Raw genomic sequence first — 17,500 nt, 5'->3', positions numbered from 1 at the left:
TGAGCCTAGCAACCCAAACTAGCTAATTCCATAACCTACTGTACCCATATATCTATGACTGTAGCTACCCGGTATTGCTAGCAATGAGCACTTCGGCTACTGCATATTTGCTGTGCAACATATAAATCGGCCAGCTGTCAAACTATGTATGATAGCCAGACACCTGATTGTCCTCAACTCCAAAAGTAATGTTTTCATGTCGTGGTATATCACTGTTAGTCGTATCTTACGTTCATTGTGAGTTGATTTGCGAGGACGGGATGTGTCATATCATTATGTGAAGCTGTCAAAGAATGTGACGTACAGCGTCTACAGCTGACTGTGATAGGCTAACGTTATAACACGAAGTGAAAAAACTGTTTTTGATTTGGGGACAGTGAGGTGTCTAGCTATCTTAAAGAGTTTGTTGGCAAATAGATTTGACAACTGGACAATGGATGCGTTGCACAGCAAATATGCAGTATTCAACACTTCGTTCATGGCTAGCTAGCAATGGTACAGCAGGCTATGGGATTAGCTCATTTGGGTTGCTGTCAAAGCCGGCGCATTAATTTAGATAGGTAATTAAACTTCAGCCGAACTACGTATACACGGTTTTAACGCACGTCTGCTGGCCAATCAGAAAAGAGTATTAATCCAGGCCATGGTATAACTACTAATATTATACTACTACTACTACTGCCTACAGACAAAGCACATCCACTGTCTTTCTGTACTGACCCTGAATCTGTCTCTCTTTAGGACCCTGCTGGCATCTTTGAGTTGGTCGAACTGGTGGGCAATGGCACCTACGGACAGGTCTACAAGGTAAGAGACTGTAGAGAGAGACACACACACACACACACACACACACACCATCTCCCTTCTTTCCAGGCGTCAGTAGGATGCCGTCTCGTATCTCTCTGGGACCTGGTCTGGGATCACGGTCTGTGGGATAAACAGGAAGTGATTGAGCCGTATCTCTCCAGGACCTGGTCTGGGATCAGGGTCTGTGGGATAAACAGGAAGTGATGGAGCAGTTTCTTGTTCCTGTTTGTTTTTGACGTTTTGAAGGTTTCATCTGTCTGGTCTTTAACTCACTATCTCAGTGGTCCCCAGACTTCCTCTCTGTTGTCCTCCCTCCTCCTTCTCCTCGCCTGTTCCCCCTCCTCCCCTGTTCCTCCTCCTTCTCCTCCCTTGTTCCTCCTCCTTCGCCTCCCTTGTTCCTCCTCCTTCTCCTCCCCTGTTCCTCCTCCTCCTCCTCCTCCCCTGTTCCGCCTCCTTCTCCTCCCTTGTTCCTCCTCCTTCTCCTCCCCTGTATCTAGTCTTCCTCCCTTGTTCCTCCTCCTTCTCCTCCCCTGTTCCTCCTCCTTCTCCTCCCTTGTTCCTCCTCCCTCTCCTCCCTTGTTCCTCCTCCTTCTACTCCCCTGTTCCTCCTCCTCCTCCTCCCCTGTTCCTCCTCCTTCTCCTCCCTTGTTCCTCCTCCTTCTCCTCCCTTGTTCCTCCTCCTTCTCCTCCCGTTTCTCCTCTTCCTCCCTTGTTCCTCCTCCTTCTCCTCCTCCTTTTCCTCCCCTGTTTCTCCTCTTCCTCCTCCCCTGTTTCTCCTCTTCCTCCTCTCCTGTTCCTCGTCCTCCTCCCCTGTTCCTCCTCCTCCTCCTCTCCCCCTGTTCCTCCTCCTCCTCCTCCTCCCCTGTTTCTCCTCGTCCTCTTCACCTGTTTCTCCTCTTCCTCCTCCCCTATTTATCCTCTTCCTCCTCTCCTGTTCCTCCTCCTCCCCTGTTCCTCCTCTATTGGAGCTTGAGTGAAGGTCAGGTTGTCATGGTGATGAGATGTACAGGCCTGTTCTCTCTGCTGATTGGACCAGAGAGGAGGTCACGCAAAGGTGGTACATGCCTCTCAACGCTCCTAGGAACACTCTGAGAAAGTGTGTGAGTACAGTATGTGTGTGTGTGCGTGTGTGTGTGTGTTGGAGAATACAGAGAGAGTGGGAGAAGGAGAGTTATGTGTACAGTTATTGCTGACAACACTCTTCCTGAAAGTCACGGCTCATTGGCCAGCTGACATTCAGCCTATTGGGTGCTGAACATAACATGGCTCAGCCTGACAGCTCACAGCACAGCCTTCTTTCTGGGCCCCAGGGCCGGCTCTAGGGGAGGGGGGACCAGAGCCGGTTCTAGGGGAGGGGGGCCCAGGGCCGGTTGTAGAGGAGGGGGGGGGGGGGGCTGTAGGTCAGGGGGCGGGGCTGCAGTGAAGGATTTTAGCAGATCATGGCCATAAATTTGAGGTAAGTAGTTAGGGTTAAGTTTATGTAATCACACATTGTGTACTAAGTGAAGCAATACTGAGACCAGTAATCCTGTTACTATTTCTTTGTGTTCCTCAGACGTTACAGATTTAATGGTAACTAATGTTTTGGTCTGCGTGTTGGTAGCACTTGCACTGAGCCAACCATAGCCATCATACTGGGATTAGGAAGTTATAGTGGGAATCAGTCTGAAAAGAGTCAGGCTACGCTGTGGGATTTTCCAGTAATCAATCCTTAATGAGTTTTTGTCCCCATGCTGAGCCTGGCTACACAACATCCTCTCATTAAACCAAACACATGACACAACACAATACAATATGAAACTACATAACACAACACTCACTATACTATATGATAACACTCGCTACTATACCACTCACTACTGTACCACTCACTACTTAACAACACAGTACTATACCACTCACTACTGTACCACGTATTACTGTACCACTCGCTACTGTAGCACTCACTACTATACCACTCACTACTGTACCACTCACTACTATACCACTCACTACTGTACCACTCACTACCACTCACTACTATACCACTCACTACTGTACCACTCACTACCACTCACTACTGGACCACTTGCTACTATACCACTCACTACTATACCACTCACTACTGGACCACTTGCTACTTTACCACTCACTACTATACCACTCACTACTATACCACTCACTACTATACCACTCACTACTGGACCACTTGCTACTATACCACTCGCTACTATACCACTCACTACTATACCACTCACTACTATACCACTCACTACTGGACCACTTGCTACTATACCACTCACTACTATACCACTCGCTACTATACCACTCACTACTGGACCACTTGCTACTATACCACTCACTACTATACTACTCACTGCTGTAGTAGTGTTGCACGGTGTATCGATACTAGGAAAGTACCGCGATACTCAGTCGTCCAAAACAGTACAATACCCAAATTTAAAGTATCGATACTTTAAGAAAGACAGTGTTTTAATAAGAGCCGTTTATATTGATGGTTCATCAAAATGGTTCATACCATTTTGGGCAGCTACCGTCATTGGTGTGTGAATGGGTGAATGAGAGGCCACGGTAAAGCGCTTTGAGTGCCGCTAAGGTGGAAAAGCGCTATATAAGTGCAGTCCATTTACCATTTAGTGGAACATTGGTAATAGAGTAACATTTGTATTAGTGGAACATTGGCAATAGTGGAACATTGGCAATAGAAGAACATTTGTAATAGGGGAACACTGATAAGAGAGGAACACTGGTAATAGAGGAACATTTGTAATAGTGGAACATTGGTGCTAAATAATTAAGGGCTTTTTTACCTCTCTTTCTCTATCTCCCCCTCCCCCATCTATCTTTCATTATCTTCTCCCTCCATCTCTCTCTCTCTCACACACACACTCCTGTCTCTTTCTGATGGATGTGAATCTGTGGTGGTGCCTCTGGGAATTGTAGTTGTGTGAAAGTTGAGAGTGAGGAAGTGGCGTGCAGTCTGACTGGAGGGATGACTGAGAGATTGATGGATTGATTGGGTAATCAATTGATTGACGGATCATGTGAAGACGTTAAGATTGCAAGGGCAGGAATCGAGGGGGAAACACACACACACACACCTACACACTAGATGGTACTGACGACTGACAGCCAGACCAGTGGCAGTTACTGTACAGATTCATTTTTTTTTGTGTGTGTGTGTGTGTGTACAGTGTACAGTATGTGTGTGTGTTTGTGTGTGTGTGTGTGTGTGTGTGTGCGCGCATGCACTGTGTGATAGCTGGTGTCTGAAAAGGGGGGGAAGAAGAGGAACACGTGTAATTCTCTGATGGGAGAACACGTCCACTCCTGAAGCAGTGTTCTACACACTCATCAAATATTCACAACTAAAACAGCCAGAGTGCTGCCTCTCCCTCTCGCTCTCTGTTCTAACCTAACCCTCCCTCTCTCTCTCTGTTCTAACCTAACCCTCCCTCTCGCTCTCTGTTCTAACCTAACCCTCCCTCTCGCTCTCTGTTCTAACCTAACCCTCCCTCTCTCTCTCTGTTCTAACCTAACCCTCCCTCTCCCTCTCTGTTCTAACCTAACCCTCCCTCTCGCTCTCTGTTCTAACCTAACCCTCCCTCTCTCTCTCTGTTCTAACCTAACCCACTCTCTCTCTCTCTCTCTGTTCTAACCTAACCCTCCCTCTCGCTCTCTGTTCTAACCTAACCCTCCCTCTCTCTCTCTGTTCTAACCTAACCCACTCTCTCTCTCTCTCTGTTCTAACCTAACCCTCCCTCTCTCTCTCTCTGTTCTAACCTAACCCACTCTCTCTCTCTCTCTCTCTCTCTGTTCTAACCTAACCCTCCCTCCCTCTCTCTCTCTGTTCTAACCTAACCCTCTCTCTCCCTCTCTCTCTCTGTTCTAACCTAACCCTCTCTCTCTCTCTCTGTTCTAACCTAACTCTCCCTCTCTCTCTGTTCTAACCTAACCCTCCCTCTCTCTCTCTCTCTCTCTGTTCTAACCTAGCCCTCCCTCTCTCCCTCTCTCTGTTCTAACCTAACCCTCCCTCTCTCTCTCTCAGTTCTAACCTAACCCTCCCTCTCTCTCTCTCTCTGTTCTAACCTAACCCTCCCTCTCTCCCTCTCTCTGTTCTAACCTAACCCTCCCTCTCTCTCTCTCTCTGTTCTACCCTAACTATCCCTCTCTCTCTGTTCTACCCTAACTCTCCCTCTCTCTCTGTTCTACCCTAACCCTCTCTCTCTCTCGGTTCTAACCTAACCCTCCCTCTCTCTCTCTCTCTGTTCTAGCCTAACTCTCTCTGCCTGTGTTCTAACCTAACCCTACTTCTCTCTCTCTGTTCTAACCTAACCCCCCTCTCTCTCTCTCTCTGTTCTACCCTAACTCTCCCTCTCTCTCTCCCTCTCTCTCTGTTCTACCCTAACCCTCTCTCTCTCTCTCTCTGCTCTAACCTAACCCTCTCCCTCTCTTTCTGCTCTAACCTAACCCTCTCCCTCTCTTTCTGCTCTAACCTAACCCTCTCCCTCTCTCTCTGTTCTCTGGAACCCTTGAATGAACCATGACTGAGGTGTGTTGCCTGTTCCTGTGGAAACTGCAGCTGTGCCCATTCAGCCGCACGTACACATGCACAAATGCCAAAATGGCAGTGACACACAAAGGCAGTGGCACACATAGATCAGGGAAGTACCTCGCAGATAAATGGCCAGGAGTTGGCCCTTTAATTAAACTTAGAATCAGCTTTACAAATTAAAGACTTCAAGCAAACACAAATGATATACAGTACATGTATGAGGCAGCATGTTGTCTGCCTCCCCCCCCCTCTTCTCTCAGGCGTCTCCTGGCCTGGGTCTCTGTGAGGGGACCTGGCTGATTGCTGACCTGGGGCAGGTGTGCACAATCAGCCCAGGTCCCAGGTGCAGTCACTCAGCTTCCCGAACCACAGCCAGATGGGTCTTGGGAGCTGTAGTTTTTGGGCAGCCACCATTTTGTGACCTGTAGGCCACCCTTTTGGGGTTAATGGCCCCGGGTTGCCACAACACACACACACACACACACACAATTTCATATACAACTCAAGTATATGAAATATATATTTTTAAATTATTATACAGATAATAGCATAGTGCGCAGAGGTCGCCAACTTTCTGCAGAGTCAATCACTACAGACCTCCAAACTTCATATGACCTTCAGATTAGCTCAAGAACAGTGCGTAGAGAGCTTCATGGAATGAGTTTCCATGGCCGAGCAGCTGCATCCAAGCCATACATCACCAAGTGCAATGCAAAGTGTCGGATGCAGTGGTGTAAAGCACGCCGCAACTGGACTTGGCAGTTGCCAGGAGAACGGTACTTGTCTGACTGCATTGTGCCAAGTGTGAAGTTTGGTGGAGGGGGGATTATGGTGTGGGGTTGTTTTTCAGGAGCTGGGCTTGGCCCCTTAGTTCCAGTGAAAGGAACTCTGAATGCTTCAGCATACCAAGTGATTCTTGACAATTCCATGCTCGCAACTTTGTGGGAACAGTTTGGGGATGGCCCCTTCCTGTTCCAACATGACTGCGCACCAGTGCACAAAGCAAGGTCCATAAAGACATGGATGAGTCCTGACCTCAACCTGATAGAACACCTTTGGGATGAATTAGAGCGGAGACTGCGAGCCAGACCTTCTCGTCCAACATCAGTGTCTGACCTCACAAATGCGCTTCAGGAAGAATTGTCAACAATCCTCATAAACACACTCCTAAACCTTGTGGAAAGCCTTCCCAGAAGAGTTGAAGCTGTAATAGCTGCAAAGGGTGGGCCAACGTCATATTAAACCGTATGGATTAAGAATGGGATGTCACTTAAGTTCATATGCGTGTAAAGGCAGATGAGCGAATACTTTTGGCAATATAGTGTATGTGATTATTGGCACGGCTCCGAATGCATCTTGGCCAATCACAGTGCGCGGTCGGAACTAGCTGTTGTATAACTCAATTCAATTTCTGACATGACAAATTTGTACATCTGTGTTGCCAAAGCTTTTTAGATACTGTACATTAAAATGTATATGTAAATTGAAAAAAACAATAGAAGTAACAACTAGAAATGGTGCTCGGCGAGCCCAGACCTCTGCTTATGAAGGGGATACCCAAGACTGGCTGTCAAACCCAGCTCCATTCTGGGGTGCAGTGAACCTCACCAAAAACAAATGCGCTAGTTCACTGCCCTTGTGTATTAATGTGGGGGATCATGAAATGAAATTTGCCTCTCTGAGGCTGGGCACTTACTTGATAGGTGGTATCCTAGGCTGGCTCCCCTGGACGCTGACTCTGGCTGCATTCCCACTTCAGAACACGTCTCCCATTTCTCCTCTCAGCCTTTTACACCCAGTGACTCGAGGAATCCATAGATCCCAGGTGTTCTACTGGTGAGGACAATCTAGATTCATTTTTTGTGTGTGGCTGTAAGCCAGCAATTGTCAGGTTATCACTCCCTCCCTCCCTCCCTTACTCTGTTCCGTTGTTGACCTGCATTTCTATGTTGCCACCACTAGAGGCAGTAGTCCCAGCACACAAAATAAAATACACTATGACATCCCCTACTTTCAAATTCTTACTGGTACTGTAATGGTTTAAGCGTCCAACTCCCTTACGGGAGATCAGGGGTTCGATCCCCGGTTGAGGATGAAGCTGGCGTAGAGATGCTTGTGACTGGTTTCAGGATTATCTCTCATCAAGGTGTCAGTGTGTGAAATCGGGTAACATTCAATCAGATTTCCTGTCTCTAGCTAAAGGTGTACCCCAGGGATCTTTCAAGTTTCATGTAGATAATCTAGCCTCTAAACTGCGGCAGAAAATTGTCTTCCTGTACAGAAACCGTTCTAGCTTCCCTATGTTCAGCAGGAAGAGAATTGTTCAAGCTGTTTTTCTATCAGTATTAGACTATGGTGACACAATCTATAGACATGCTTCTGTGGCAACCTTGAAACCCTTGGACTCTGTCTACCATTCCGCCCTAAGATTTATTACGGGTGATAGATATGACACTCACCACTGGGTTCTTTATCATAAGGTGGGCTGGTCATCTCTTTCTCTAAGGTGTAACTATCACTGGTATTTGTTTATTTTCAAAGCTATTATTGGTAAACTTCCACCTTACATCTCGTGTCTGTTGGACTGGAGCCTTGGCACCTACCAGACTCGATAAAATGATTGGCTTGTTCTCAGGGTTCCTCGAGTGTATTCTGAATTTGGAAGGGCTGCGTTTTTCCATGTTGCTCCTTATACTTGGAATACCTTCCAACAGTCTCTAAAGCTTGAGGTCCTTACTTCAGTCACAGAGTTTAAGTCCATGGCTTTAGACCTATGTACTTCAACCTGTAACTGTTTTTAATTATTATTATTCTACAATGCATTTGTTTTGTTGATATTTGTCTCTGTGTGATCTCGTCATCACTGTAAATGAGGGAAACTGCTTCACAAGTATAAATAAAGGTTTGAAATGAAATAAAAAATGAATGCGCCATTCCATGATTCTGTGTGTGTGCACGTTTGTGCCATCAGGACATGTTTGGTATTGCTGCATTCGGTAGGTGGAGAGCTTTATGCAAGTCCACACCCTGTGTCTCTGTGACATTCCCATGTTGGTATATGGCCATTTAAATTCCCCCTATTGCCAATGAATGGGGGGAATTTTTCACCCCAAAATGAATGGTGGTAAATGGCAGGCCATGTTTGGGCGGCTTGTGGACCCGCCCCGTGATTCGTATCCGCTCCAATAGTTAATGGGCTCTAAGTTGGCCCATGCTACATCCCTCCAACGAGTTTCATGAAAATTGGTCCGTTAGTTTTTGCGTAATCCTGCTAACAAATATACCAATAAACCAACCAAAAAATAAATGCATGCCCCTGAAAACATTACTTCTTGCCCAGCTGTCGCTGGGGCAGAGGTAATGAGTAATTGGCCGTGTTTCCCGATAAAGAACCTTCTTAACGAACCCTTCTTAAGCAACCCTTTGTATGGGAGTTAGGAAGTACTTTGGAGTCTAAAGGGCTGTTTAGATTGTCAGACCATTTTCCCAGCCATCCTACTGTATCATGACTTCCGGATAATCAATAATCTGTCTGTACTCTCTCCCTCTCCTTCTCCCTCTCTCTCTCTCTCTCCTCTCTCTCTCCTTCTCTCTCTCCTCTCTGTCCCCTGCTACTCCCTTGCACCTCTCCCTCTATCTCTCTCTCTCTCCCTCTCTCTCTCTCTCTCTCTCTTTCTTTCTCTCCCTCTCCCTCTCTCTCTCTCTCTCTCTCTCTCTCTCTCTCTCTCTCCCCCCTTCTCAGTAAATCTTCTCTCTCACTTGTTTGACCTCCATGATTGCTGGAGCGTGAAACTGATGTACTGATCCTGCCACCTCAGCTCCCTGCAGCCTTACTTTACACTACACTACAGTATTACTACTACTACTACTAAAGTGTGTGTATGTGTGTGTGTTTGTGTGGGTTAAGGATGTGTGTGTGTGTGTGTGTGTGTGTGTGTGTGTGTTTGTACGGGTTGAGGGTGTGTGTGTGTGTATGTGTGTGTGTTTGTATGGGTTGAGGATGTGTGTATGTGTGTGTGTGTGTGTGTGTGTGTGTTTGTGTCGGTTGAGGATGTGTGTGTGTGTGTGTGTGTGTGTGTGTACAGTATGTGTTTGTGTGGTTTGAGGATGGGTGTGTGCGTGTGTGTGTGTGTACAGTATGTGGGTGTGTTTGTGTGGGTTGAGGATGGGGGTGTGTGTGTGTATGTGTGTGTTTGTGTGGGTTGAGGATGGGTGTGTGTGTGTGTGTGTGTGAGTGAGTGTGTTGCCTGGGGGTGACTTTATATTACCTCAATAGTGGGAGATTGGAATGAAGGCTTTTGTCGTTTGTATTTACTGCCTCACTGACCCCACTGCAGTGTGTGTGTGTGTGTGTGTGTGTGTGTGTGTGTGTGTGTGCGCGTGCGCGTGCGCGTGCATGCATGTGTATACACTGTATCTGTGTGTGTATGTGAATGTGCGTGTGTATGTATATTTATATACTGTGTGTGTGTGTGTGTGTGTTCCTGTCTCACAGAGGGGAGGAGGGGGTAGAGAGAGACGTCTCAGGCCTCCTCAACCCCCTCTTCTCTAGTGAACCCCCTAACCATAGCAGTACAATAGCCCCTTTTTCTGTGTGTGTACGTGTATACGCACGCACGTGCGTGCGTATGAATGTGTGTGTTAGTGTGTGAATGTGTGTGTGTTGGCCACTGTACTCTGGCCGGCCAGGACTGTTGCTAGGCTACAACAGGAAGTGTCCTGTATAGTAAATGTGCTTGAGAGAGGAGCTATATAAACACACACACACACATGCTCACACACACCTGCTTACACAGAAACACACACACACGGTCACAAGCACAGAACTATACACTAAAACTCTCTCTCTCTCACACACACACACAAACACACACACACACACACACACACACACACACACACACACACACACACACACACACACACAAACACACTCACTCACACGGGAGAGGCATGGGCATAGAAATAAGGGAGGACTCTGGGGACATGTCCCTACCAATATTCATAGACTACTGAATTGACCCCAGCAATAATTTGGTACACAAACGGTTAACAGATCTGCTTCTCTACTAGTCTTGATTGGCTTGCTGTTCCTTGCTAACGCGTGAGTGGCTGGCTGTAGGATAGTATCTGGTTGAGCCTCCGTCATCAGTTCAGTGCCCATGAATACGGGACAATAGGCTGGGTGCATTAAGTAGCGCTATAGAACTTCCGGGTGCGTCGCTTGGCATAAGAGTTTCCGGTCGACGGCCATTCGTTCATTCGTTCGTAAACATTAGCATTATTAGCAGACTGCTACCATGTCACAAAAGAAACAAAAACGTCTGTTCAAATACCAACGCCGTGACTCCGGCTCCAATGAGCACTGTTGTGTGCCACAGTGTGCGAATTCGGCCCGATATAATTCAAGTCTAAGTTTCCACAGCTTCCCAAGCAACGGCGAGGAAAGGGCTAGGTGGCTAGCTAAGATTCGCAGGGATGCCTTCACCGTGACCCAGAGCACCAGAGTGTAGTCGCCGTCGAGTCGTCGTCGTTAATTTATATAGCGCTTTTTAAGGTGAAGTTCCCTACTCAAAGCACTTTACATAGAGAAAAACAGCTATACAACATTTACAATAAATATTCTCTAATATAATATAAGCGCTGTGGGGAAGGGGGGGGCACCCACCTGGGTGATGCTAAGGCAGCAGCTAGTGCGCACTACAGCTCACCACACCATCAGCTAGTGACATGGTGAAGGAGAGGGAAACTAGGACTAGTTTAGAGTAACCTTAATAAAAGTGGAAAGGGAAGCTGTGGAAACTTAGACTTGAATTATATCGGGCCGAATTCGCACACTGTGGCACACAACAGTGCTCATTGGAGCCGGAGTCACGGCGTTGGTATTTGAACAGACGTTTTTGTTTCTTTTGTGACATGGTAGCATGGAGGTATAATATAACTGGAGACGGCATTGAAAATGGCTGCCTATTCATTTCAATGAAAGTTGCTCACCGGCGCATGAAGCCATTTGACGTAGTGGCCAAAGCCCGGTATTGCAAGTCACGTGACGGCATGCGGCCCAAGACCCTTATTTCCCATGGTTTGGGGATGATGATAGATAGGGCTAGAAAAGGAAAACAATTTTTTTCTCGGTATCATTCAGCATCAGAGACCAATCTAATCAATATAAACTTTTAATTCAATGGGGTTTTGTTTGTTTTTGAAGCCACCAATACCTGTATCGAGCCATTTGAAACATGTGCTGTGCACGAGCCTCGGGGACGCTGGTCGCGCGTTCAAGAGTCCTGCGAGCTCGGGAAAGCACGTCACCATAGGAAGACCCGCCCTACTCTGCCTCTGATTGGATAGAAAGTCATATGTAATGACGTCGGCTAACATTTGCTATGCTTTTAGCAATGAAGCTGCTATGATCATGCTAATCATAGATATGAACGTATGTCTATGATGCAAATGATCATGACATGTGGTTACTTTAGGACATCGTTGGAAAAGATCTAGAGGGTAAGTGGGTCAATGTTGAATAACTTAGCTAACATTATCTAATGTTACATTTCTTTATATTAACATCAACTATATTGATAGGCTAGGGAGCTATGCTAACGGTAGCTAATGCTAACGGCTTAGGGTTAACGTTAGTTAATGCTAACGTTACGTTCGGAGGTCTCATGTATTTCAATTTTAACATAATGTTGAGCATGATCAATGTGACATTGTTCATACATTGATTACAGTCTGTAATCTTGTCTGGCATTATTTAGCTATAGTGGGCTGATGCTACTATAGCATTTGCCACATTATACATCAAATTAATCAAGCATAGTTAGTGTTATTACCTGAAGGCATTATTACCATTGCAAGTAAGCATGCCATGTATATGCCATGCCTGGAAATGAAATTAATAGTGTAATTCTTCCCCATCATAGCTCATTGTACACTGATATAATCATTCTCCTTGCCTTTGCTAATACTCATCTCTTTTATCAAACTTTGTGCTAGGAAATAAATCTGGCTGTGATTCGGCGCTAGTGCTCATCCAGGCTGTTGTCATCTCCCGCCTGGACTCCTGCAACTCCCTACTTGCTGCCATCCTGCAGCGTTGGCCATCAGACTCCTGGAGAAAGCTGCTGCTGACCTGGTGTTCAACGGCCCCATGCTCTTCCACAAAACTTCCCTACTCCGTTCTCTGCACTGGCTCCCTGCGCTGTCCCATCCAGTTTAGGACTGTGGTGCAAGCCTACAGGGCAAATGAACAGCTCCCTCCGACCTCCAGGCTGTGGTCAAGCTCTGCTGCCTTGAGGTGATTGGTTCCCCAGTTGCTCCAAGCCCCCCTACGGCAGATTGGCGTGGCCATGGCTTTTTTCTGTCCTGGCCTCACAGTGGTGGGAACTGTCCACTGATGTCAGTACAGCAGAGTCGCTGCCCATCTTTCGCCGCATGCTGAAAATTCACCTGTTCAAGATGTGCCCTGGACCCTTCCTTTTAACACCTATTTTATTTGTTCTTGTACTTTGTCTTTAGCAACAGGTTAAGCTCTTAGACGCTTGTTTAGAAAGGAGATGCACTTATGAGTTCTAGCGAGCAGTGGTACTGTAGTGAAGCTGCAGTGTCACTAATGAAAGACTAATGGGGTGCACCTGAACTGGGCCGCTGACAGAGGCTCTGATCACCCTCGGCTGGACTTGATTGCTGAGGGGTGGACTTGGAAAGCAGAGCCAGTCGGGCAGTCTGGGGAGCGGAGCTTCATTTCCGTCAGGGCAACTAGTCTGACGAAGCAATTGTTAACTTGCACTCACGGGAGAGGATAACATGCCTGTCTAGCCCAGCTTAAACTATGCGCCCATGTACCAGTGTGCCGACTCAGGGTGATATCTAGTGTGTTTGCAATTGAGTGTGCCTGCCTATACAGGGTGATCCAGTGTGGACTTGATTGATGTTGCACATGGGCGATTGGAACTAAACTAACCTTGCGTTGCATTTGTCTTTCTCTCTCTGGCTCTATCGTGTCCACTCTGCTGGCGCTGATGGATGGGTTGGACAGTCAAGGGGAGCCAGTGGTCCAGTTCCTGTTCATGCTTGGTTGTTGCCTACTCACCTTCCCATCTCCTGCATCACCTGCCACCTTTCTCCACTCTGCCCAGCTGCACCTCATCCCTCATTACTCTTAGCATTAATACCAGTCAATTTCCCTTGGTTCTCTGTAAGATCATCCAGTCATCTACCAAGTCTGCTCAGCTCTTTTGTCTGCCATATTTTAAGTTGTTTATTGAAATTGAGTTAAAGTAGTTTGTATGGGTCAAGCATCCTCCAGTTTGTATGACTCAAGATCTGTTTACTGCCATGTATATGGTTCACACATACTAGAAATTTGACTAGGGTTAAGGCATACACTGGTGACATGTTTTTAATTGTTTTGTGATCACTGGCTTTGTGATATTTTCTGATGACCAAGCCTTTGATCTAAGCAGAGCCTTAGCACATTATGGAGGAACCATGTCCCTTTCTTTTACCGATCCCTGAGAGCAAGACCTGTGAATGTCCTGAACAGTGTGGTGGCCACATTTGTTGGGAATTTGGGTGGAAATAGTGTTGAACATCATTGCATAGTTTGACTGCCATTTCATACCAACATTAAGAGAAAGTGGAGAAGTAGGCTATACCTAGAAAATACTATAGGTGTGCAATTCGTTTGTACAGTCTGGTAGTTAAATGGTTAAAAATGGGCAAGCAATAACATTGGAGGGAAATGTATACTGACACTGATGATTGTTTCAGAAATGGTCTGAGACAAAATAATTAAATGTTATACATCAGTATTGTGAAACACTGAACATATTTCAATGACTGACAAGGAGAGAGGAAACAGTACAAGTTAATCAATAATAACTAGGCTCACTATGAACAGTGTGTATTATTGGCTCTGTTCTGACATCAGTGCACAGTTCATTCCACCACTGTGAGGCCAGGACAGAAAAGAGCCATGGCCGTTACAATCTGCCGTAGGGGGGCTTGGAGCAACTGGGGAACCAATCACCTCAAGGCAGCAGAGCTTGACCACAGCCTGGAGGTCGGAGGGAGCTGTTCATTTGCCCTTTAGGCTTGCACCACAGTCCTAAACTGGATGGGACAGCGCAGGGAGCCAGTGCAGAGAACGGAGTAGGGAAGTTTTGTGGAAGAGCATGGGGCCGTTGAACACCAGGTCAGCAGCAGCTTTCTCCAGGAGTCTGATGGCCAACGCTGCAGGATGGCAGCAAGTAGGGAGTTGCAGGAGTCCAGGCGGGAGATGACAACAGCCTGGATGAGCACTAGCGCCGAATCACAGCCAGATTTATTTCCTAGCACAAAGTTTGATAAAAGAGATGAGTATTAGCAAAGGCAAGGAGAATGATTATATCAGTGTACAATGAGCTATGATGGGGAAGAATTACACTATTAATTTCATTTCCAGGCATGGCATATACATGGCATGCTTACTTGCAATGGTAATAATGCCTTCAGGTAATAACACTAACTATGCTTGATTAATTTGATGTATAATGTGGCAAATGCTATAGTAGCATCAGCCCACTATAGCTAAATAATGCCAGACAAGATTACAGACTGTAATCAATGTATGAACAATGTCACATTGATCATGCTCAACATTATGTTAAAATTGAAATACATGAGACCTCCGAACGTAACGTTAGCATTAACTAACGTTAACCCTAAGCCGTTAGCATTAGCTACCGTTAGCATAGCTCCCTAGCCTATCAATATAGTTGATGTTAATATAAAGAAATGTAACATTAGATAATGTTAGCTAAGTTATTGAACATTGACCCACTTACCCTCTAGATCTTCTCCAACGATGTCCTAAAGTAACCACATGTCATGATCATTTGCATCATAGACATACGTTCATATCTATGATTAGCATGATCATAGCAGCTTCATTGCTAAAAGCATAGCAAATGTTAGCCGACGTCATTACATATGACTTTCTATCCAATCAGAGGCAGAGTAGGGCGGGTCTTCCTATGGTGACGTGCTTTCCCGAGCTCGCAGGACTCTTGAACGCGCGACCAGCGTCCCCGAGGCTCGTGCACAGCACATGTTTCAAATGGCTCGATACAGGTATTGGTGGCTTCAAAAACAAACAAAACCCCATTGAATTAAAAGTTTATATTGATTAGATTGGTCTCTGATGCTGAATGATACCGAGACAAATTTTGTTTTCCTTTTCTAGCCCTATCTATCATAATCCACAAACCATGGGAAATAAGGGTCTTGGGCCGCATGCCGTCACGTGACTTGCAATACCGAGCTTGGCCTGAAAGCCCATGGTGGCTTCAATGCGCCAAGCTGATCCTGGGGGCTTGCATGGTAGCAGTCTGCTAATAATGCTAATGTTTACGAACGAATGAACGAATGGCTGGCGACCGGAAACTCTTATGCCAAGCGACGCACCCGGAAGTTCTATAGCGCTACTTAATGCACCCAGCCTATCCTTGCATCTAGTATTGATTCGGTATTGAAAGTGCATTTTATTTTACAATACGGGACAATCCTATATTAACGGCAACGACTTGCATACCATTGCAAACGTGGCAAGATTTGAGCCATAATGAGGCTCACTCGCTCTCTGAATTGCATGAAGTTAGTAAACAAACCACACATGTAATGTTTAGGTAAATTATTATTTTATTTTTTTACCCTATCAGTTATCAATTTGTATGCAGCAAGTGCACATGTGGGCCAAATATATGATCACCAGTTAAGGAGGTTAAAGAACCAGCCATCAGGATAATCAGAACTGACTGTAGTTCAAATGTTTTTAATTTTTAATTTTATATAGTGAAAAAAAGAAATCTGCTTGCGCGCTAGGGGTGCTCCGATTCCACTAAGCCACGATCCGATCCGTTACCACTTCCTGGGGTCACGATCCGATTCCAGAATCGATTCCAAACATTCTCGATTCCAGAATCTAAAATCGATTCAATTCTCAATGGATTTTCTACTGGATTTTAGGATCTACTCCAGTCCGCTGTGTGCTAAGAAAGTGGAATATACAGTAGCAGAATAAAGTGTATAACATTATGTAGTTTTATATTGCAATAACACACAAAGGCAAGTCTAAGACAAAAAAGTTTAAATGTATTAATGGCATGCTGAACGTGACATTCAACCTCTCAAGTATTACAGTCATGAACTTTAAACTTCAATCTGTACTCTACCAGTCTGTACTCTACCAGTCTGTACCTCTACCAGTCTGTACTCTACCAATCTGTACCTCTACCAGTCTGTACTGTACCAGTCTGTAACTCTACCAGCCTGTACCTCTACCAGTCTGTACCTCTACCAGTCTGTACTCTACCAGTCTGTACCTCTACCAGTCTGTAACTCTACCAGCCTGTACCTCTACCAGTCTGTACTCTACCAGTCTGTACTCTACCAGTCTGTACCTCTACCAGTCTGTACTCTACCAGTCTGTACTCTACCAGTCTGTACCTCTGACAGTCTGTACTCTACCAGTCTGTACCTCTACCAGTCTGTACCTCTACCAGTCTGTACTCTACCAGTCTGGACCTCTACCAGTCTGTACTCTACTAGTCTGTACCTCTACCAGTCTGTAAATCTACAGTACCAGTCTGTAACTCTACCGGTCTGTACCTCTACCAGTCTGCAACTCTACCAGCCTGTACTGTGTGTGTGTGTGTGTGTGTGTGTGTGTGTGTGTGTGTGTGTGTGTGTGTTAGTGATGTGCTGGCAAGGTTAAGGCCCATTTACAGTTCAACACTAAATGAGAAAACGACAACTGGCATGGAGACAGACACACACACGCGTGTGCATTTCTATGTGTGTGTGTGTGTGTGTGTGTGTACGCACGCGCCACGTGTGCGTGAGAAGTTTTAGACCATAATTAGTGGAGTTCTGCCTCTAAATCCTTTGTTGGTCTCAAACAAAGGGTCCTTGTGCTTCTGGAATTGGGGCAGACTGATCCTAAGTACAATCTCCACAAGAAGTGTGTGTGTGTGTGTATGTGTGTATGTGTGTGAGGGCGTGTGTGCGTGTGGGGGGGGTTGTGGCCGGACCTTGCTCATTGGCTAATTCTGTTTTTTTTAAGTGTTGTGTATGTGTGGTTTATATGTCTGTGTG

The 17,500-nt window shown here is 46.0% G+C and overlaps 1 protein-coding gene across 1 annotated transcript in view; it reads left to right on the top strand.

Annotated features, from left to right (window-relative positions):
- tnika (TRAF2 and NCK interacting kinase a) overlaps positions 1-17,500 on the top strand; it is a gene marked incomplete at its 5' end in the record, with an annotated part of 68,820 nt that overhangs the window by 14,468 nt on the left and 36,852 nt on the right. The window contains one exon of the mRNA XM_084451184.1: positions 742-807. Within this exon, the coding sequence (XP_084307310.1) occupies positions 742-807 (66 nt within the window). The remainder of the gene's footprint in view (positions 1-741; positions 808-17,500) is intronic.

The sequence above is a fragment of the Borostomias antarcticus genome (assembly GCF_949987555.1).
Source record: "Borostomias antarcticus genome assembly, chromosome: 16".
NCBI classification, from domain to species: domain Eukaryota; kingdom Metazoa; phylum Chordata; class Actinopteri; order Stomiiformes; family Stomiidae; genus Borostomias; species Borostomias antarcticus.
The sequence above is the reverse complement of the archived record's forward strand: the minus strand, read 5'-3'. Positions and strand labels throughout refer to the sequence as shown.